At 36.2% G+C, this 22,669-nt stretch overlaps 2 protein-coding genes across 2 annotated transcripts in view; both read right to left on the reverse strand.

The window, feature by feature from the left end:
• cdh27 (cadherin 27) lies at positions 1-13,671 on the reverse strand. The gene is made up of 17 exons (XM_079856521.1): positions 13,540-13,671; positions 9,205-9,321; positions 8,740-8,889; positions 8,505-8,649; positions 6,847-7,010; positions 5,412-5,543; positions 4,936-5,118; positions 3,948-4,243; positions 3,374-3,516; positions 2,915-3,142; positions 2,240-2,461; positions 1,883-2,004; positions 1,672-1,767; positions 1,469-1,555; positions 1,286-1,321; positions 1,090-1,176; positions 1-972 (listed from the first exon to the last, which is right to left on the reverse strand). Exons 1-17 carry the CDS (start codon positions 13,561-13,563, stop codon positions 742-744), a joined length of 2,463 nt encoding a protein of 820 aa, XP_079712647.1. The 5' UTR covers positions 13,564-13,671; the 3' UTR covers positions 1-741.
• Positions 13,672-19,163: 5,492 nt separating this feature from the next.
• LOC307150691 (dysbindin) overlaps positions 19,164-22,669 on the reverse strand; it is a 28,889-nt gene continuing 25,383 nt past the window's right edge. Inside the window, exon 4 of the mRNA XM_079858122.1 lies at positions 19,164-20,483. Within this exon, the coding sequence (XP_079714248.1) occupies positions 20,221-20,483 (263 nt within the window). The 3' untranslated portion in view covers positions 19,164-20,220. The remainder of the gene's footprint in view (positions 20,484-22,669) is intronic.

Here is a 22,669-nt window from a genome sequence, read left to right on the forward strand (position 1 = left end):
CGCTATTTATTATAAATTATTATCCGTGCACATCAACATTTTTTTTAATATTCAAGTTCCCTCGTAATCTTTCATCAAAAAAACTTGCAACGACATTTCTTCTCTATGACATGTTTACTGGCACGAGCACATGAAAACATGTCACTCACATGAGATCACAGCAATAGCAACAACAAAGATCCAATCAATCCAATCAAGTCCCGCCCTACATTTGATCTTGTTTGAGAATCTAGAAGATGTTTAACCTGGATATGTATGTCACAATAGGAAATGAAGGACTATCAAAACTTCCATTGTATGCCAACTTCAGGATAAATTCCATGAAGTTCATAAGAATATTCCTCAGGGCACTGCTTAAAAAGATCTTAAGAAGTTGTCAGATATTTTTTTAAAGGGTTAATGTTTAAGAAAATATACATTATTTGTGAGTTCACGAGAGCGCCACGACGCATGCGCGAGAACTGAGAAGAAGCGTTCACGATCATTTGATGGGAAAGTGTGAAAGGTAATTAAGCCATTCATTTTGCAGCATTGGCAAGGCACTTTTACGTTTTCTCGTTGGTTTCTCACGATTCAGACATCCAGGAAATGCACACTTTAGAACCATTTTAAACACTACATCGAGACCAATCTTTTTTTCTTTTTTTTTTTACTTAAAAAACGAAAATAACAAGAAAATAGCAATTACAAATAATTGTATTCTTAAAGAATGTTTTGTGAATCCAGCCCCTGATCTGTAGACTATCTAGTCCCATTCTTCATCACTGTTTTTGACCTCATTGCTGGGTTACAGATAGAAGCCAGATGTTTAAATGCTGGTCCAAGATCAGATAACTGCTCAGGATCAAACTCATTAATGGGCAGGTCTATGGGGTCAAGCTCTGCAACGTTCTCAGAGTTGTCCTCAAAAGCGTAAATCTGAGGCTCATAATCAAGCAACTCATTTTCTAGGGACTGTATTGTATGCAGCCTCTGAAAGTTGAGAAAGAAATTTGTTCAATGAATGAATGAATGAATCAGTGTTGAATTTATCTGTTCCTTGTCTGTGGAATACTGAAGCTGAATCGGCTACTTTGGAACTTACAGTACCTGAGAAAGCAAGTTTTGAAGAGTCGATCGCCTGATGAAATAGGAACTCTGTCTTCTATGTGAGCTCCTCCTGATAAATGTTGAACCCTAAGGGGTGTAAGGAAAGCCCTGTATATTACTGACTTTAAGATTTCACAAGAGAACCATTTTACTGAACAATAACAAGTTTAGATGTGTTTCAATGATTAAGATTTACCTGGTAGCGGCTTTCACTCTGTATTTGTTTCCACATCTGTTTCATTGGTACAGAAGACAATACAGTAAATATTGAACTTCCACTTTTACTTTTGAAAGGATGTAAAACATTACATGAATTATTTTGAAATTAGTCATTTTTAAATGATTATGACAATTTCGTAAATGAACACTGCTGTATTACCTCAATATAATTCTGTGATCTGTCTCTAGACCAACACTCATCCACTTGAACTGGGAGACTTCGAGTGGCTTTAACGTTGCTAGATTTCTGTGGCCAAGAAATGAAAAAAATAAAATAATTCTATGTAGTGTAAAGAAGGACAGTGGCCATATGAACTTAGTATTTCCAAGACCTTATTATGCAACAAATAGAAATGTTTATACCCGCTGAATGTCAGATGTCTGTTGAACCCCATTATTGACAAGAGTTGCTTCCTTTGACTGACTAACAGATGGTTTCTTCAGTAGAATAGTCGGGACCTTTATGAATGTAAATAATAGATGAACAGTCATTTGTTATATTTAAACAATTGACTTGAAACCAAAATCCAAATCAAAAAAGGAAAGCTTGATTTAGCTTAATGTCAGATATTACCATACAATCACTGCCAGGTTTCTCAATGTTAGAAGGCAGAAGGGCATCTTCAAAGACATTGTCTACCTCGACTAGGGACTTCACAGTCCCACAAGAGCAAGTGAGGGACAGCAACAGGCATGCTAATAGGAAAAATGGCTTTTAGATTCAAGATTGAACTTTCTTACCTACAACATCAAATATTAGAAATCTTAGTGCACTCCCACAAGTACTACCAAATCCTTGTTGTGCCAGAGGCTAAAAGGCTGTTAAAAAGGTTTTCAATATGTCCTGCCCCAATAATAATAGGACAACACGGGATAAGAATTGTGTTTATTCATCACTTTTATGGGGAATTTAACAGAATCCAGTGCTTACCCAAAATCATCAGCGCGGCAAAGATGGTAATTCCCATCACACCACTTCCTACTTTTTGCTGTGTATTGCGCTGCAGCAGACAGTTTGGTGAGACAGCACAATCACATGCAGCAACAGAGAGATTCTGGAGGACAAACTTGCCCTGCTTATCAGAGATTTTCACAATCAGTATGTACAGACTGGCATGAACGCTTTTATCCTTCACCAAATGCACTGTGGTACCTAAAAGACAAAGTAAACAAAAGACGAAAGGTGATGGTTAAGGGTTTTGCATCAGAGCTTAGTAAAAGACTAACCAAATGATTGAATCAGCCTGAAGGGGTTGTATTCGCTATAACAACCGCCTCGCTCTACATTATCCCGCTTATTACATGGCTACCTACCAAATAAATCAATAATTTGACACAAAATATTGATTTAAAAAGGAGTTTATTGATTTAAAAACGATTGTATTGCTTCCGCTAAAGAAAATGGTCCATTCCGTCTCTACGGTTAGAATCCTGCGTCCATAGCAACGCTCTGTTTTTCATGGCAACGGTGTGTTATACTTAGCAGCGGTCTGTTATCAAGAAATAGCAGACCGCATTCTACATTAGAATTCAACCAAGCCATGTAATAAATGATAATAATCATCACCTGGTGAGTTGACAGTGGAAATGGAAAGATTTCACTTACCATGGCTGGGGTCAAAGCTCCATTCACCCTTATGATCTCCTATTATTTCAAAATTGAATGGTCCGCTGTACGGATCTCCATCAGGGTCATAGGCTGTGATCTCTGTACTTGACACTTCATCAGACTGACAGACAGAAACCATGTTCTCCTTTAACAAGGGGATATTATCGTTCTTGTCTTCGATGTAGATCTGAATTGTTGCAGTGCTTGTCATTGGAGGATGGTCATCTGGTGTGGAAAATCATAATTCGAAAGAGAAAAAAAAGAAATAATACTTATATAGAGTGGATAACAGTTTTAGTAAACTATGAAGGTGTTGTCTGTGCATCCGGCCTGAGACACTATGATAGGCTCCAATGTAAATAAGACCCTACATAGGACAAGCGGTGTGGAAAATAGATGGATGTAGGTTTTCACAGTTTTTTGCAAGCCAAATACAAAACAACCATATTGTATTACCCATCTCTGTCACAAGAACAGTGACTGTATAAGTCCCGTTGGTCACATGACTTGACTCTCTGTCCAATGTCTCTTTTGCAAAGATTTCCCCGGTTGTTTTGTCTACTCTGAACCAACCTGCAGGATCTTGTTCAATAGAATACCTGATGGGAGGAAACAATAATTTTAACAAGCATATATCTGGATCCCCCAGAGTGGCATCAAAAGGTTTTTTGACACTTTTAGACAGTTAAATCACAGTCAAAATGTATATCTGTCATTATATTAGATAGAAAATAATGAACAGAATTTTCATTTTTAATGACTTATAAGCAACTGGTGTCAAGGTGATTTTTAAGAGAGGAACTGATTTCAGACACTAAAATTTCAAACAGATGTAGTTCATTACATTAATACCAATATCTATTGTTTTAATTCAAACAAACTTCTTTGTACTATTTTTCTTTTAAATAAATACCATATGGTTTGATACTTTGTAATAGACTGCAACAACACCCAGACATTTTTAACTGTGGCTTTAGAGTCCAAATGGAGTTAAACGATTCTGATGAAATTGAACACATGAGAAACATACTCTAGTTTGTGAGGACGTCCGGTGTCAGGATCGACTGCTGTCACTCTGTCCACAAAAGCTCCAATAACACCATTTTCTTCCATAACTATTTTCCTTTTTGGGTCTGGGAAGTATGGAGGGTCATTTGCATCTTCCACTGTTATAGTAATATTAATAGAGGATGGTTTTGATGGATTTGTGATGACAGTCCAGAGGCCATCTGCAGGTTTAGCCTTCACCTCACAAGAGAAATAAGGCTCTTCATTCTCTACAGAGATGGTGAGTTTATGTTCTGTTTGTTTTTCAAAGTCTAGGGGCTGCATGCAGAGAATAAAAAAAATAATGTACATATCAATACAGCAGGTATGTGCTTGCTGCATGCTAAGAAATAAACTTGTCAAGACGACACTGCAACAAAATAATTTACAGTATTTTGATTTATGAATATTTCCATTTTCTAAATAAATACATCTCAAAAGCAACACTAAAAGGCTTAACCCTAAACCTCTAAAATGAATAGTGTTAAGATAAATCATTTTACATTTATATTTTATACATTTATATATACACAATATGAAATATGAATTCAAAGAAAACATTTTCATTCAATTAGCCTATAGGTTAATGAATAGCGACGATCTAAACACACACACACACACAAAAAAAACACTGGTAACAACATGCCACTTCTGCCCCAATTTATAATTTGTTATTTTATCTTTATACTTCAAAATTAAAACAATATTGTCTACTTCAAAAATCTAAAAACAGTAATGTGTCTACAAATCCCTCATTACCAAATAGACACAAAAAACCTTTGATATTCACCATAATGCAATGTAATAATCACAATTTTCCAGAGACACAAATCTTACAAATGTTGATCATCTTGCCCTACTAATGACCTCTAAATGACTCAGTATCCCTGAATAATAATTTGTTTTTGTGATAATGAGATCGTGAACACTAGAATGACATTTACAGAATAACTAACAGTGTGTAAACATACCTTAATCACTGTGAGGATTCCATCATTGGTGTCTGGATCAGTGTGAATGGAGAAGTAACCACCTTTGTCCCCTTGTATGGAGTATCTGACCCTCCATGCAGCAGTGAGACGCGTGTCAGTATCAGTTGTGTGTATTTTGAGAGGGGAGGTACCTTTTGTCCCCTCCATTACATTCCCTGGACCCTGAATGAGTTTGAAAATAAATAAGTGAATATATAAAATAAAATAAAAATCCCCAATTTTTTTTTTTTTTTTTTTGGCTCATACGATTAAAGTCGCTTGAGTCCAATGTTTCCTGCCATTGTACAGACAACAAATATTTTTGTGTCCTGCAGCAGAAGGAAAGTCAGTTTTGGAACAGGGTGAGGGTTATTTTTTGACTGTACTATTTTAAAAGTGACTTTCTTCTGAGTAACTATTTGTAATACCATATGCAATTATTTGAAATATTATATATTAGACAGATTAACACTAACCGTTTGCCCTGTGATAACTGGTATATGGTTGTTGCCATCCAGAAGATTGATAATTATTGTCGCTGTGCTTGACAACTTTACAGCTTCTCCACGGTCCTTTGCTTCAACTATTATAGTGTATTTATTAGCCACCTGAAAAATAAAACCGGTTATGTAGGGTGGTGCAGGTAGGACATCACTTTGTAGGCCAAAACGCGGAAGTGAGTTAGCATTTTAGCACTTTGGGTTCCATGGTCCCGAAGTCAATGTTTTTTTTTTTTTTTTAATGGGTTTATGCTTAAATGTCTGAAATAAGGTCTGTGGTGAATACAAACTCAAGACACTTTCACGCTTTATTCTGTGACATAAAATATACCATTATAACCCCACTCATGATTTTTTTTTTAGCTGTTACATTGAAAAAGGCGGTTGCTAACAAATGACTTAATGGGACTACAGAGGTTGTCGGGGACATTAAACGTCATCATGCTGAACAGGCACGTTTATTTTTATAATTGTGCTCTTATAAACTATTCTAACTCAAACTTTCTGGACAAATGTTTTTAGATAATAACTGAAATAGTTGTCAGAAGCTTAGTGGTGGTGATGTTGACCTTGGTATGGTTCGTTTATAGCCTACCTTTAGCTTTTTACTTCTGGCAACTGCTCTTAGGCTTCAAAATGTATTAAAGTTATTCATCTGTGAAAATGATCTTGATGTATCATAAACTTTTATCACAGAGCTTGTTTTTAGCAATAATCCAAAATCTTATGGGAAAATCCTATTGGGTTTTTGTATAGGGAACCAATGTGATGCTAACTGCCGGTTGGCCTACAAAGTGGCGTCATACCTGCACCACTCTATACTCTCATATACATACTCAAAAAGTTCACACGCTAACTTTAAATCACCTAGTAAATGTCAAGATATTTTAAAGACATGTTTTCACATGTTACTTTAACACTGTGACTGGACTGTGATGCATGTTGGTTTGTCAGGCACTAACATGATGGCTCATGTCTTGTTACAGCAATATTCCAATGTTAGCCTGACACACAAGTTTTACAGGCATGCATATGCCATAGGCCATAGTACATTATGGCCTGAATGCACTGTGCAAGTAACAAGAAAGTAATAATATATGCATTAAAGGAGAACTCCGGTCAATTTTAACATTAGTACAGAGAACAACGACAAAAATCGGTGTTGCCTACACCGTGTTATCCTCTTTTTAAAATATGCACCCTGTTGACTTCGATGGGGCAAGTTTTAAAGCTGCTTTTAGCCTCTTAACATCCTTGATGTGTCCTTACAAGTTTTTTGTCGTTGTTCTCTGTACTGACAGCACTCCAAATTTACAAAAAAATGAGCTCAATGTTAAAATTGACCGGAGTTCTCCTTTAAGTAATCATCCCAGTACTTGCAAATTATGCCTTCGTTGTATGTGCTTTTTACCTCATAATCAAAGCATCCTTTAAATGATATTGCACCACTGTCTTGGATATAGAATTCCATATTTTTAGTGGCTGGAGTGACGGAAATGATTTTGTAATCAACGGTGGAATTCAGACTTCCCGGTGCGTCCTTATCAATTGCTAATACAGCTACAACAAAACTACCTGCAAACAGATAATATAAAGAAAATGACTTCATTCCTTTGTTTATGGAATAGATCTCCCTGAAAATGAATATGTTATTACAACCAAAGGAAATGTTATTTCATCCAAACAATTACAATTAAAATGGACTGATTACGCTTCAAAAATGATGCAAAACAACTTCAAACTGGATTTCAGATTTCATCCAGCAGCACATGGATTTGATTTGAATACAGTGAAATAAACATCTGCAAGTTTCACAAATGTAAGTTTACGGTGAAAAATATAAATTTATAAGCTGTAAACTGTTGTGACTAGATCATTGAATTAGTCATTGGAACTTGAGAACCGAAGTAGAATGTATTATGCAGAAATGTGGATCAAGCGATTCATTGAAAATATGTGACTCACAAGAAGCATTTGTCCACAAATTGAACCCCCTTACTTCTCTTAGGGCGGATGTCAAGATTTTCGATGAACAACAACTCAAACTGTCACACAAACCCTGTGTGGCATGAAAAATTTGAAATATAGCAAACACGTCATATAGACCACCTTCATAATACTTTCATGATGTTCTTTTTGCAGTTTAAATCCACATTGTATAGAAAAGAGAAACCAGTATTTTGTTTAAAATTCTGTGTTCCACAGAAGAAAGAGAGTTATAAGGGTTTGTAACAACATGTATGTGAGTAAGTAATAAATTATTCCCGGTAATACTTTACAATAAGGTTTACAATCATTTGTTAACATTATTTAATGCATTAACTAACATGAGCTAACAAATATATTTTTTTGCAGAATTTATTAACCTTTGTTAATGTTAGTTAATAAAAATGTTCATGTTCATGTTACAGTAGTTCACAGAGCATTGACTAAAGTTAACACTTTTGACATTACAAATGTATTAGTAAATGTTGAAATTAGCATTAACTAAGTTCATTGTTAGTTCATGTTAACTAACAAATGATATCTTATTGTAAAGTGTTTCCTTTTAAAATCTTTTAAGATAAATATTTTTAAGAGCTTATAAATAAGAACTTATTTATAAGACCTTGCAAATACAATGTGTATGTGTTTCTTCAAAAATGTGAGTAGGCTAAGGTTAGTATAATTACAATTTATATATATATATATATATATATATATATATTTCACTATACTAGTTTTCACATTTTAAATGCCTTTTTGACCTTTTTGTCTCAGATCTATGCATTCAGGCTTAAAATATGAAAATGAATAAATTGTAATAAATTTATTTTCTTTTTTAACAATTCTAATAATATAGAGTAAAATAAGTATATTTCAATAATCATTGTGTGAAATTTACATCAAACTTTCTAACTCATGTAACTCTTCTCTCTTAAGTATATCTTCTAAAAGTCAACAAGACCAAACATGTCTTTAGTTGAAAAACAGCCATATAGGATTTGCAAATTAAGGTGCAGTAAATCAAACCTAAAACACTCATGATTACTGTTGATGAAAATGCTACAGTTAAGCAATGATACTGACCTTGTTTTGCTGCTTCATTTATAGTGACTTCATAAACTTTCCTCTGGAATATCGGCGGGTTGTCATTGATGTCCAGTATGTTGACCTCCATGCCTAGTTGTGTGTCTATGGCCAAGTTGGACGTATTTCTTGCTTGAAAGGTCAGCTTTGAAATGGTAATGAAATTAGTTTTAAACCTTCTGTATGCCCTTCATATACCATCTGATAAAAAATAAATAAATCTGACTCCTCTTACCATCAGAACACTGTACTGCTCAAAGTCGACTTTACGGTGGACTTTAATGACTCCTGTTTTCGAATCAATAGACAGGACACCCTTTGGGTCTTCATCCACACCTCTGCCTTTAAGCATGAACTCCACTATATAGGTACGGTCCAGTTTAATCTAGAATTTGAGTAAAGGAATTTTCTCAGGAAGGCAAGTTTTATAACATTATGTTTGTGGCAAAAGGAAAATTAATTATGTCATTTAACATAATTAAGTTGTTGATTAAGAATTTTAGTTTTCATTTTTATTTAATTTAGCAACTTGGGGCTAAATGTCCTGAATATTTATTTCCAATTTTATTCCTTTATTGTGTAAAATTTGAATTGAGGTAGCAAAGTAAAATAGAATAAAATACCATCCCAAATCTAAATGTTTTGTATTATTTTATGATTTAAAACCCGCAGTACATTATTTGCGAGCATTGATGCTTACCTGCCCCAATTCATAAGGGAAAGGCCCCGGGTGTTCCTCCACAATGTCAAAGGAGTCTATAATCCATGATCTTTTATGGCGTCTGAGAGGCTCTGTGCTACACAGACAGATAATTCCCTTTCAACAGAAACAGTGTGTGTTATATACAGTATGGCTTTAAACAAGTTTAAAAATATGCATTAGAAGCAGAAAAAAACAAGATTGATCAAGAGCAGATCATATGATCAAATCACAGACAAAATCTTTATTTTGGAAATAAGAATGTAATATGCAGTGAAATATGGAAGCAAATGGGTAGCAAAATTCAATTTGAAATGTAACATGCAAAATGATTGACAATGCAATATGTAAAATGCAATATGTAAAATGGCCGATCACGTCTCCGCCCCGTCCCACTCTTGTCAATCACTGCGTGAAGTTTTTTTTTTTTTGATATTAAAAGAATATTTATAGGTAATTCTGAGGTCACCCAGCCCCCCACATGCTCCAAATAAAATAGTCTTGTTCGTTTTTGTTGGTTTGTGCCAGTTAAAGTTTTGTTTGTGCTGCTTCGTTTTTTAAGATAGACATTTAACAGGTGATGGTGTCACCAGCCCCTACCTGCTCCACATTCACACAAAATAGTCTCGTTTGTTTGTGCCGGTAAACGTTTATTTTGTGCTGCTTTGGTTTCTTAGATATTAAAATAATATTTATTGGTCATTCTGAGGTCACGCAGCCCCCCACATGCTCCAAATCCACACAAAAATAGTCTTGTTTGTTTGTGCTTCGTTTGTGCTGTTTTGCTGCTTCGGTTTTTAAAATATTAGACATTGAATTATAGACAATGATGTCACAAGGCCCCGACCTGCTCCACATTCACCCAAAAAAGGCTAGTCTTCTATGAATTTGACCCGTCAGATTCCGTGACCCTATACATTTATTAATATCTGATCAAGATGCTTTATAAAATAGAAAGGGGAGATGGTTACACATCAATTGAGTCACTTTCATTACATTCAGTTATTGTGAGGGACCAAGCAGTCAAGGAATGAGGGCCATAGAAATATGTTCCCAAAAATATATATTTTACTGAATTCAAAAAATCATATTCAAAGGTTTCAAAAAGGAAACAAAGTTCAAATAATCAAAATAAATGTTTAGGCCTATAAACGAGATCAACAGAACAAACCAAACTCAAACAACTGAGTACATGTAAAGACAAACTGAACTGATCTACAAGCTAAACATGAGGGACACATTTATACAAACGGACTAGTCCAAATTAACACATAAGGGAAGACAAAAACAACAACTTCACTAATACAACAACAAAATCAATACCAAGGCCAGTTAAATAATTACTAATTAAGTGCATATTTTTAACACAATTAATAAATCTAGGAAAAAGAACAAGCAATTTGACAAAGATTGTTTTAGCAACTCAGTAGCCTATGTATTTTCAATAATGTTTAAATGGTGTAATATTTGTGAATTTGATTATGTAGCTACAATCCATTTTCTTGCGAGTGCCGTCAAGATCATACACATAATAGACCTTTCTCACAATAACCGGAAATACGTAATCGTTGTGGAAGCGGAGTTCCTGTCAAGCGTCAACACACCAGAAAAACATAAACCCGGGCAAGTTTAAAATGGATCAAAGAGTCTACACAACTTCATTAACGGATTTGCCAAATATTACATTTGCTGATGTGACGACTCGTGGAGGAAAACTCCGTCACCAAAAAGAAAAAAAACGAAATAAAGGGTAAAAAATTGTCCACGAGGAATTTGTCCATAGATATCAAGGTAAGTAGAGAGCGATGCTACTGTTACTGAACTGTTAACTAAAATGACACATCATTAGCGTGTCAAAAGCTCTTGCTAGTTGCTTGCGCCATTTGTTTCTGTTGCCTTGACCGCGGAGGAAGTAGATTACCACGACGATTGCGTATTTCCGGTCACAAATACGGAAGTTGTGAGAAAGGTCTATAGAGAGTAGACGGCGCATTGACTACTACTGCCTACTGGCGCTGACGAGCCGTGGGGCCGCCATCTTGGATCGGTCACCCGCTCCACTCAGTGTAATCTGTTTGGCAGGTGCAATGAGCTGTCAGCGCATTGAATTAATCATACCTTACTAAATACCGAACTGATGTTATATCTTTTTTTCTTTTCTTTTTGTTTGCTGCAAAAGTCATACATGTGATACAGGACACATGGTTCGGCATATTTTAATATTCTGATATATGATATAAAGTGACCAGATGTCCGAGATCAAAACTGGGAACATAATTCCTGAAAAGGGGGGATATGCCTACGTTAAATTTACAAACTATTCCAAAGACTGTATCATGTTTGCCCAGTTGTCCTGCACTCTTTGAGTAAAGCTCCCGCACCTGGGTTCTTAATGGTACCTATTCTCATCTCTACAGTATCATTACAGCCTGATAGAATTTTTCCATTCTTTTGCTACTGTTTAAGTAATAAAAAAGTTTTGAAGATAGATATCCTTTTGAAGTTACTGACTGCTCCTTTATCACTGCTTTCGGAGACATTAGGAAATAATTATTCTTGTGCCACTGTTGAATCTGACAGTGATACCATCCAGTGAGTCTGGAAGCCATTAGATTATTTTCTACTGCTTTTGAGACATTTTAATGTATTTTGAAGTCACATGCTTTTACGGGTCTTCAAGTGCCTTATTTGTAGTGCCCTGGTATATTTGCCATAGTTGCCGTTTTGGGTCTGCTGTTTTGTCACCCTCTAAATCCAGAGTTACATAATATATATATATATATATATATATAATTTTTTTATCAAGCATTTTTAATAAATAGTATATATGTATGCATATTATGATCAAATATATTGTATATTTTGTATAAAGTGTATATTGTGAGACTAACCAACCCCCCACCCAAAAAGTTTTTTATGGTGCTTTTTTTTTATGGTGGGGCCCATAAGACTTGATTCAATTCGAGCACTGCTCGCAAGAATACCGAGCCCCACCTTGATGCAGTGATTGACAGAGCGATCCGGGACGGGGACGTGATCGGCTTGGAATGCATTTTCAATTTGCACATTGAATTTTGCTACATTCATTGCGGGGCATTTAATGAAAATGCAATCGCAAGTGTCTTAACTGTGAGTGTAAATGCAATTAAGAAAAATAAAATTTAAATAATAATTTTGCTACAGTTTTAGCTTGAACATGTTAAAATATCTAATCATTTCTGTAATACATTTTAATTTAAATTTTGCAACTTATAAAGCGTTAAAATATGTATTCAATTTACATATTAAAACTAGTGTATGAAATGGCAAATGTAAAATATACAATTCATTTTTCATTTTCATTTTGCACCAACGTTGCACAAATGTAATGGAAAATGTAAATTCAAATACAGAAATGCACTGCCATTTTACATATTGCATTGTCATTTTGCATATTACATTTCCAATTGAAGATTGTTACTCATATGCTTCCATCGTAAACATGCCATTATTTATGTATAAGATGGGGGTAGTGTTTGGGGTTGTATCCCCAAAACAATCCATCTGCTAAACCAAAAGGTAAGATAATTAGTTTCTCAAAAGCAGTCCATTAGATGAAGTTATGATGCCACTGCTTTGTTTTACCATTCAAAATGCCTTTCAATCATTAACATTCGGATAATTTTTAGTCATTTCTGTCATGAAGGCAGGGTCAAAGGACACTCTTTTTATTTATTTTTTGCGTACGATTTGAAACTCCTTGAGTTTGTACTGTATATGTTTACATGAGAATATTCAAAGTTGTGAAACAGGTTTGGGAAATCCTATACTTGACTCTTCTTTGTTGCTGTTTTTCTCAACTGACCCCCAGAAAGAAAAAACCTTGATAGTGGCTCATGTTTCAGAAATACACATATAAAAGCACAGTCTTCCATAAGATGTCAAATAATAATCATTCCAATCACCTGAACAGATTCAAGACTAAAAAGGTTCCAACAATCAGAATATCGGAACACATACTGAAGGAAAAACACGGATAGAAAAGTATTCATGAGGTAACATGAATCAACGGTTTTGATTACATTTAGTTACATTTAAATTGTATTTATTTATTTGCCATTAGGTTAGACCAACATAACAAGTAATTTAAGGGTCAGTTGAGGTAGAAATAACTCCTTATTGTAACAAAAGCACTTTAGCATTTACTATTTCTTTCCTTTGCAAAACAATGTAAAAAAAAAAAAAAAAAAAACTATTCCAAGCAAGTCATAGAATGAAACAATTTTTGATTTAAAGATCTTGCTGAATCTTGAATTAACCTATTGTATAACTGACAGAAATACAAACTTTACTTACCACAAGCACCAAATAGCTGAACATTGTGGCCGTCAGTTCATAATTTGAGGCAGAATGAAGTAACACTGAATCTCATGAACTGGAATGCTCAGACCTGCTTCTGCTTTGGACTGAGAGCACAAACATTCCTGCGTAGAGCAGAAGAGCGCAGGTAACTACACCCTTGGGCAGTGTTAGTTATATAGTATCAGTATGCAGTGTACACCTGTAGACATTATAGAGAGAGACACATTACATAATGAATCTATAGGGGAGATAGAGAGAGATATATATAGAGAGAAACATTTTTAATAATTTGCTTTCCAGTACAAATATCTAAACATTCTTATGACAAGATACATTTATTTGATTATTATATAAACGTTTTTACAAAAGTTTGTTAGATTTGATTAAAAACAAAAGAAAATAAATGCCAGTATGTTAATATCTTGTTTAAGGATGTTTAGAAATTTTTACTGAATATATTCTTATTTTTACTGAAGATCTTTGTAGTGAAGTCGAATCACATCCAAATCCAAATTATAGTGCATGAACTGCAGAAGCAGTCACTCAAGCCCAACCAGGTGTCAGTAAATCGCCCCTTCATAGGTCACACCTACGATCACACCTGCATTACCAGTCAGTGCCTATAACCTCGAGGAGACCACCGCCATTTTAGTGACCACACCCGTCAATCTCCAGAAAGGGCTAAAACACAATCAATCACGAAAGTAGCCCATATAACGTTTTAGCCTTTGTCCAAGTACTCTGAAGTCATGCAAATTTTATTTACTGATGTCAAACCTGTTTAGTGCCCAATTTTTTTTTTAACTAAAAATGTATGAAAATTAGGGTTTTTTCACACCTAGTTCGTTTGAACCCTCCAAACACTCTCGGATTGGTTCAGCGTGTATGTGAACAGACCAAGTGATCTCAGACCCCGCTAAACAAAAAGCGAACCGTACTCAGACCACCTCAGGGGGTGATCTGAGTACGGTTCGTTTGTGGGTCCGTTTGTGGTTCGATTTCTTTGTGATATGTGAAAGCAATGAGGTCCCGGCCCACTTTACATTTCGATTCGACATGTACTGCTTTTGATGAAATATCGTAGGCTACTATCTGCTACAGTGCATTGCAGTTCTGGCGCCTCCGTCTCAACATACTGTACAAGGCGATGTACATTCACATCACATGTTAACGCAGCGGTAGAGTTACACTCACACTGCAGTTATTCGCAGTCATGAACGTTTATAATTTGCGTATGTAAATAAATGCAACATAACATTGCATTAACATTTCATTTGCGTGCTGTTCTGAGCGCATACACACATAGCGTAGAGTAGCCTACTGAGTACTGTTATCTTTCGCATTTTATTGGGCTTAAACTGTCAAATACACAAAAACTATTACATAAAGTCGAATCTGTCTAAAGTGAAAGTAGACAGTTGAGATAAAATAGGATGCGTGTCTGTATCCGTTCTGCATGAACTCTTAAATTGGCAGCAACCAAATAGCTGCCGCTAGTCCTTAATTAAAACAACACAAGAGAAAATCACTCCCTGCTCTTCATTGCATTTTATTTTTTACATATTTTGTTTATTCAATTTTGTATTTGAATGGTGCTGTTATATACACCTACTGTGGCTGAAAAAAATAAAGCACTGTTTATTTATTTTTTGTATATTATGTTTCATATTTGTAATGTGCATCTTTGTTCTTATTTTTAATAACAAAGATAAAATAATGTAATACAATTTTTTATCTTCACCCACTATAGCCTACATGGTCTGTCTTTAATTTTTGTGTTATATTTTGTTACTTTGTAAGGCTCTGTTTTTAAAATAGGGACATTAGTTTGGCTGTAATGCTCAATCACTTGAAAACTGAACATGAAAAGAATCGTGATGAAATCATGAATCGCGATTTTCCTGAAAAAATCGTGGTATTATGTGTTTGCAATATCGCCCACCCCTAAGAGGCTATAACAGAAGAACCGCGTTACAATGCCACGTAAAGTAAAAAATAATACTAATAAATAAATAACGACAGAAGTACATGAGCACCCGTGACAAATTGCGTTGAAGTGGGGAGGGGAGTCGACTGAAATGAAGGATTTCTGTCCCTTCTACAATAACCTGGATAAAATTTTGGGTGCAAGCGCTTGTCCTTGTCTGACAGGTGTTGTTGAAGGTTATTTTGAGGTTGTGGTGTGGACAAGAAAGGGTCTGAGATCACTTCAATGCTAAAGAGGACCAAAAAAAGAACCGGGTTCTCTTTTGAGTCCATATATTGTGAACACCAAAAGGACTGAGGTCACTTTCGGCTGGTTCGCTTTCTGGTTCACGTTAAGTGAACTGGGTTTGGTTCTTTTAAAACAAACTATATGTGAAAACAGCCTTACATTTCATACATTGAAAAAAAAAAGAATACTTTGGACCAACTTAAAAAACTAATTTGTTACAGACAAATTCATTAGTTTTCATGTTTATGCTTTGGTTCAAACTCTAAATGTTGTTTTAATATTAATTTTTTTTTTTTTTCAATTTACATTAATACTAAGTAAAGATTATTATAAAGACTATACCATACTTAATCAATATATTTTCTTCAGACAGAAGTCAAAATGTATAATTGTTACCGTTGTGTGGCTGTACTGAGCACACAATGTTGGAGAATAAACAGTTCCCTTTCAAGGGCTTGTCTATGAAGAACCAATCAAATTGTAGGGAAATTATGTAATGTTTCATGGCATTTTCACCCATTCTCCTTTTTTATAAAAACTGTTGTATTTGTGTTTGCTATGGGATTCTCAATGAAATTTGTCTGAGATCCTCAGGCCATGATGTATTCTTCTTTTTGGGGGAGATTCTATGGAGAACTGCTCGGGATCTCCTTCGGCCGTGATTAAAGCATTTAAAGGACATTTGCTGAAGTCTGTTGGTTTATTATTGCTGCGCAGCAAGTCAGATAGGGGAGCAAGTTAGTTAGGTGACTCGGCCGACGTCAACTGTTGACACGCTAGAGTATAAATATTATTGAACGGGGACGACGACTGTAGACGAGACCCAGAGAAACAAACTTCGACTGTAGATGTTAGGGGACGTCGATTGTAAACGAGACCCAGGTACGTAGTTAGGTTTAGGGAAAAAATCTACCACACATTCTTTTGCGAGGCTTGGATCCCAAGGCTCGGGTCCAGCTGCTGCCAAGGCACAGCGGCAACTTCAGACTTGGGGTTGGCAAATTTGTCAGTGGGGTTAGAGATGGGCCCAGCCTTATCTCTGCCTTCACCTGACAGATCCAGTGCCTTCTCTCAGGGTTTGGAAGCACACACTGCAGTTACTTCTGCTCTGACAACGCATTCTCATCCTAGGGCGTCATATACTGACGCTTTTGACATTTTGTCTACATCCAACGCACATGGCACCGTTTAGCGTCAATATGAGATGCAGATAGCTTTGTTCGGTTATGGGTAGGTTTAGGTCTGGGGTAGGGTTAGGGTTAGACCGCTAGGAGGCGCCTTCTGGCCCATATCTATCTGCATCTCATATTGACGATAAAGGGTGCCATGTGCGTTGGATGTAGACGAAACGTCAAAAGCGTCAGTATATGACACCTTGGGATGAGAATGGGCTGGCCCTGATTGAGACACCGACACTGCAGCTATCAAGTTCTGAGGAACTAGATGTTGTTAGTTTCGAAGCAGGAGATACTGAGGACTCACCACCTCAGTCTTATGCTTTTGAGGAGCTCATTGAGGTTGTAACGAGTGCAGTCAAAAGATTAAGCATCTATTGGCTGGCAGATAAGCAGGACGTTCGTTCGAAGAAGCAAACTAGATGAACGCTTCCTGCCCTCTCGTTCACAACCTCAACGCCGGGGCCTTCCGTTTTTTCCCAATCTCCACACCGAGGTGTCGAGGTCGTGGTATAAACCTGTTTCATAAAGAGTATATAGTCCACAAACATCACACTATTCTTCTATCACAAACTATAAAGAGCAAGGTTATGGGGAAATGCCAAAGGTGGAAGAGACGCTCGCAAGCTAGGGTTAGGGTTAGGGACGCTCACAACACGTCAGTTGGTCACTCGTTACTTAAGGTGTGGTTATGAGTACATCAGATGTAAAGTGGAGGGAGTTGGTCAGCTGTTGTACTCATAACCACACCTTAAGTGATGAGTGATCCAAAAATCACAACACGTCAGCTGGATCACTCGTCGCTTAAGGTGTGGTTATGAGTACATCAGATGACCACCTTCCCCCTCTCTTAGTTCAAGGCATCGGTCAAGGTCTTTTACCTTGGCAGTATGAGAACACTCCCAACAGGAGGCTGTTCAATCATTTAGATTTAATGTAAAGTGGAGGGAGTTGGTCAGCTGATTTATCTGAAAGATTGGTGAGATTGCTAACTTGTAGAGCCTCTTCTGTATTATCAGCACAAGGAAGACACAAGTGTAATAAAATAAATGTTATTAACAAAAGATAAACAAGAATAACTACTAAATCAATGCCATGAATGATAAAGGAATAAAGTGCATAAGATGCATAAAATACAAGTTATTAAGTTGAATGTGGCTATGGAAGAGTTACGTTATCTTATGGAAATATAAACTGTTGTTTATCTTCTCTGAAACTTGACATTTACCTTTACCTTTCTTTGCCTTAATCTTTCTTTACCGTTCTTTACCTTTAAAGGTAAAGAACCTTATTATGCATTAAACAAAAAATGATAGATTATTTGTTATTAACTTGCATCAGCTATATTACCATAATGTAAATGTAAAATAGAAAACCTTATGCTGATAATATACAACAATGCCAAGATCTCTGGAAAGAGGTTTGGTTAAGTGATATTTAAGTTCCACGTGGTCAAGTGAGCAGTCCGATGACGGTGACGTCTTCCATTGGTTGTGCTGGGTGACAATGCAGTGGGGAAACGAGCCGGAATCCATTTCAACTGCCTTGAACACGAAGCTCTGTGGGATGCTGATCTCCTGGAGCACCAAAGGGTCCTAAAATCTGGGACATGCAGATGAGGCCCTGAAGTAGGTGCAGAAGATCCTTAATCTGGAACACGCAGACGGAGGGACCTTGAAGTAAAGGTTTGCTCTCCTGTGCTTAACCTTGTTACAAATGAAGACCTCCGATTGCAAAAGCCTCTAAAAGCCACCTATGTCAAAAATTAGATAATAATATTGAGTGATTGCTCTCCACACATAGTATATGTGTGGAAAGCACACGTATACATAGTATAGTATATGTTATTTAGCAATTTTGATTACTAATAGACTAAAAGGTAGAACATAACAATAAGACATGAGAAAGTGCGTCCATATTATCCCTATATATACTGATTGGCTCTATCACTGATGGGCGTTCTGGCGTGGTATGGCTGCCGTCGCATCATCCAGGTGGATGCTGCACATTGGTGGTGGTTGAGGAGATTCCCCCTTCCATATGTAAAGCGCTTTAAGTAGCCAGAAAAGCGCTATATAAATGTAATCAATTATTAGTATTATACTCTTGGCTGTGTTAAATACATCAAAGTGGGGTTAACCTCAGACCTGCATATTTTTCAATCAGTTTCTTCACTCATATATGGAAATATGAGAAACAATTAAAAAATAAATAATTAAATACCAATACTCTTTATCTGGCATTTAGCTTTATTTTGATAGCAAAGCATAAGGTGTTTTGGACATCAGACAGGAAGACACATTTATTGACATTCTTAACCTACACACCCAACAGGTTTAGGCCTCACGAAAACTGTCAAGAATGGGTCATATTTCACTCCCAATCAAAATGAATAAAAAATAATAATATTTTGCTTAAAGAAAATGAAGTCTATCAGTGCAAGTTACATAATGGGTTGTGCATGACATAGTATCCAGGTTACATTTTGGGTGGTTATGGGTGGTTAAGAGGAAAGAAGGGGAAAAAGTTTAGCATGACCTTGGTGCTAACAACGTCAAGATCATGGTTTGATTCCAAGGTAATGCATGAACTGATAAAATGCATATCTTCAATGCAATAGACACTGGATAAAAGTGTCTACCAAATGCATAAATGCAAAATAATGCCAAGATACAAAAAACCTTATACGGATAGTTCTACCAAAAATGAAAATTATGAAATGCTTCCTTAAGCAATTATGAAACCAAAAATTAAAAATTGAACAATATGAGTCATCTGCCACCCTGAACCCAGAAACTAAGCAATTCAAATGGTATAAATAAAAGGCTTAATTTTCTCTATGTTTTCTTTTCTTTTGATATTTGAGGTAAAATGTTTGTGTGAGACTCACCTCAGCAGTTTTAGTCTCTCATTGTTTGCAATTCAGTTGACCCTGTTTGCATTTAGTGTCGCTACAGATCAGCATCAATCTTTGTAAAAAAGAATTGCAAAATTTTTGTGGTGTGTATGTGGTGTCAATAAACCTGCAGATATTTGTTGCCCCAAAAGAGCAAAAGATACAGTTAAATAATAAGACGCAAATGACAATACAGAAATGCAGGTCTGTCAAAGTGTGACACTCCCTGTGTGGCGTAATAGGGGCCTTGTATGTGTTACATTTCGCAACGTTCATGAAGGTCTTTGGTAGATTGATTTATGGCTAAAACCACGCAACCCAACCCTAAAACAGTCTCAACCTAGACATGTAACTTTTCCCAAACCGTCAGTAATAAATGGCAAGGCAGGTTATAATGAGAGGTCAGAGGGCAGGGGCTCTTCATTGTTGCCTGTGGGCACCCCTGTTTGCAACAGGCTATCTTCATGCACGTCTTCATCATCTGATTGGATGACAGGAGTGTTTGATCCGTCCTCATTGGAGGCCTGACTGTCACAGGTGGAGTTTGAAGAAGTGGACAACATACGTGTTTTGATCTCACAAGGGTCAGAAATTCTCAAGGACATGTCATTTCTCCTCAATCCATCCTCTTTTATGTCAGTGTGGCCAAGTGCTGGAGAACAAATTGATTATTTGTTAACTATGGAATTCTATGGAAAGATTTTTGCTCAGATCTGAGCCACATAGCTTCAACATACAATGAGTGACTGTTTCTTTTGACACTTCCCTGTTAATTGGTTATCAATAAAAGGGTTTTACTAGAAAGCATTCCTTTTTGGTGCTGTAAACGATCTTTATTTAACAGCACCTAGAAAATGTTCTTACCACCTGACAGACATCACTGAAATAGTTGAACTAGCTTAAATAGAAATCACACCTTAAAGGGATAGTTCACTTTGAAATTAAATGTTGGTATGTTTTAGCTTACCTCAAGGGCATCCAAGATGTAGGTGTCTTTTTTTCCGCAGTAGTTTCAATTTTGATATTTTTAGGTCAAACCGTTCTTGTCTGACAGTCATATCATGCAGGTCTATGGTCACCCCCTCAAAGAGCATGCACAGAGTCCAAATTAAAACAATTCCCCATCGTCCAAATTAAACAGTTCCCCATCGTAAGTACACATTGATGGCCTAAGACACGAAACGAGCGGTTTGTGTGAGAAAACAAACAGTATTTATATTGTTTTTACCTCTTATAACACAGCCACATCCAAGTGATCTGAGGGCGCGAGCGCATCCTGGTGTGTGACGTGTGCGCAGACTGGTGCATAGATATATACACTAGATGTTGCCTTGGCTACGGCAGTTCATTGGAACGAATGTCTTTAATGCGACATCTAGTGTATATATATCTATGCACCAGTCTGCGCACACGTCACACGGCAGGAAGCGCCCGCGCCCTCAGATCACTTGGATGTGGCTGTGTTATAAGAGGTAAAAACGATATAAATACTGTTCGTTTTCTCACACAAACCGCTCGTTTCGTGTCTTAGGCCATCAATGTGTACTTACGATGGGGAACTGTTTAATTTGGATGATGGGGAATTGTTTTAATTTGGACTCTGTGCATGCTCTTTGAGGGGGTGACCATAGACCTGCATGATATGACTGTCAGACAAGAACGGTTTGACCTAAAAATATCTAAATTGAAACTACTGCGGAAAAAAAGACACCTACATCTTGGATGCCCTTGAGGTAAGCTAAAACATACCAAAATTTAATTTCAAAGTGAACTATCCCTTTAAGCCCTGTTCACACTGACAGTATTTAGATTGATGGGATTGCAAACCCTGTGTAATTGCATTGATCAATGAAACTGTCTGTGGGACAGGGTTCGCACTTAACTGGTTTGACAAAAACAAATCACATTTGCTAGTGGGTGTTTCAACTCAACTGCAGTATGCAGCTGTATGAGGCAAATCATTGTCTATACTTCAGTACACTGCATTGCATCACTGTTTTTTGTTTGTTTGTTTGTTTTTTGCATATAGTTGATCTTATTTTATTGGTGGTCTCTATCACTCATTTTGCCAGAAATCATGCAGATCATTCGTATGTCCCCCAGATTCATATGGCACATAATAAACACATGAAAAAGGGTCCTATGTTCTCAGGGCCCTGCGTCGCCCAGTTTGTTTTATGGTAAACAAGAAATACAAATGAAAAGGTTCATATTTTCTTTATGCAGAGCTTGACATCAACACACGCCAACCCACCAAATTTGGGTGGATTTCAGCAGTGGTGTATAACGCAGTCATTCCTACTAGCCATTTTGGTGGGTTAAATTTTATATATACAGTACCAGTCAAAAGTTTGGAAACACTACTATTTTTAATGTTTTTGAAAGAAGTCTCTTATGCTCATCAAGCCTGCAGTTAAAAAAACAAAAAACAAAAAAAAAACAGTAATATTATGAAATATTATTACAATTTAAAATAATGGTTCTCTTTTTTAATATACTTTAAAATGTAATTTATTTTTGTGATGCAAAGCTGAATTTTCATCAGCAAGTACTCCAGTCTTTGGTGTCTTATGATCCTTCAGAAATCATTCTAATATGCTGATTTATGATCAATGTTGGAAACAGTTGTGCTGCTTAATATTTTTTTATAACCTAAGATACTTTTTTCAGGATTATTTGATGAATAAAAAGTTAAAAAGAACTGTATTTATTTAGAATGGAAATATTTTGTAACAATATACACTACCGTTCAAAAGTTTGGGAACAATTACTATTTTTTTTTTTGAAATTAGTACTTTAATTCAACAGGGATGCGTTAAATTGATAAAAGGTGATGGT

Source organism: Squalius cephalus, assembly GCF_949319135.1.
Source record: "Squalius cephalus genome assembly, chromosome: 22".
Lineage (NCBI taxonomy): Eukaryota > Metazoa > Chordata > Actinopteri > Cypriniformes > Leuciscidae > Squalius > Squalius cephalus.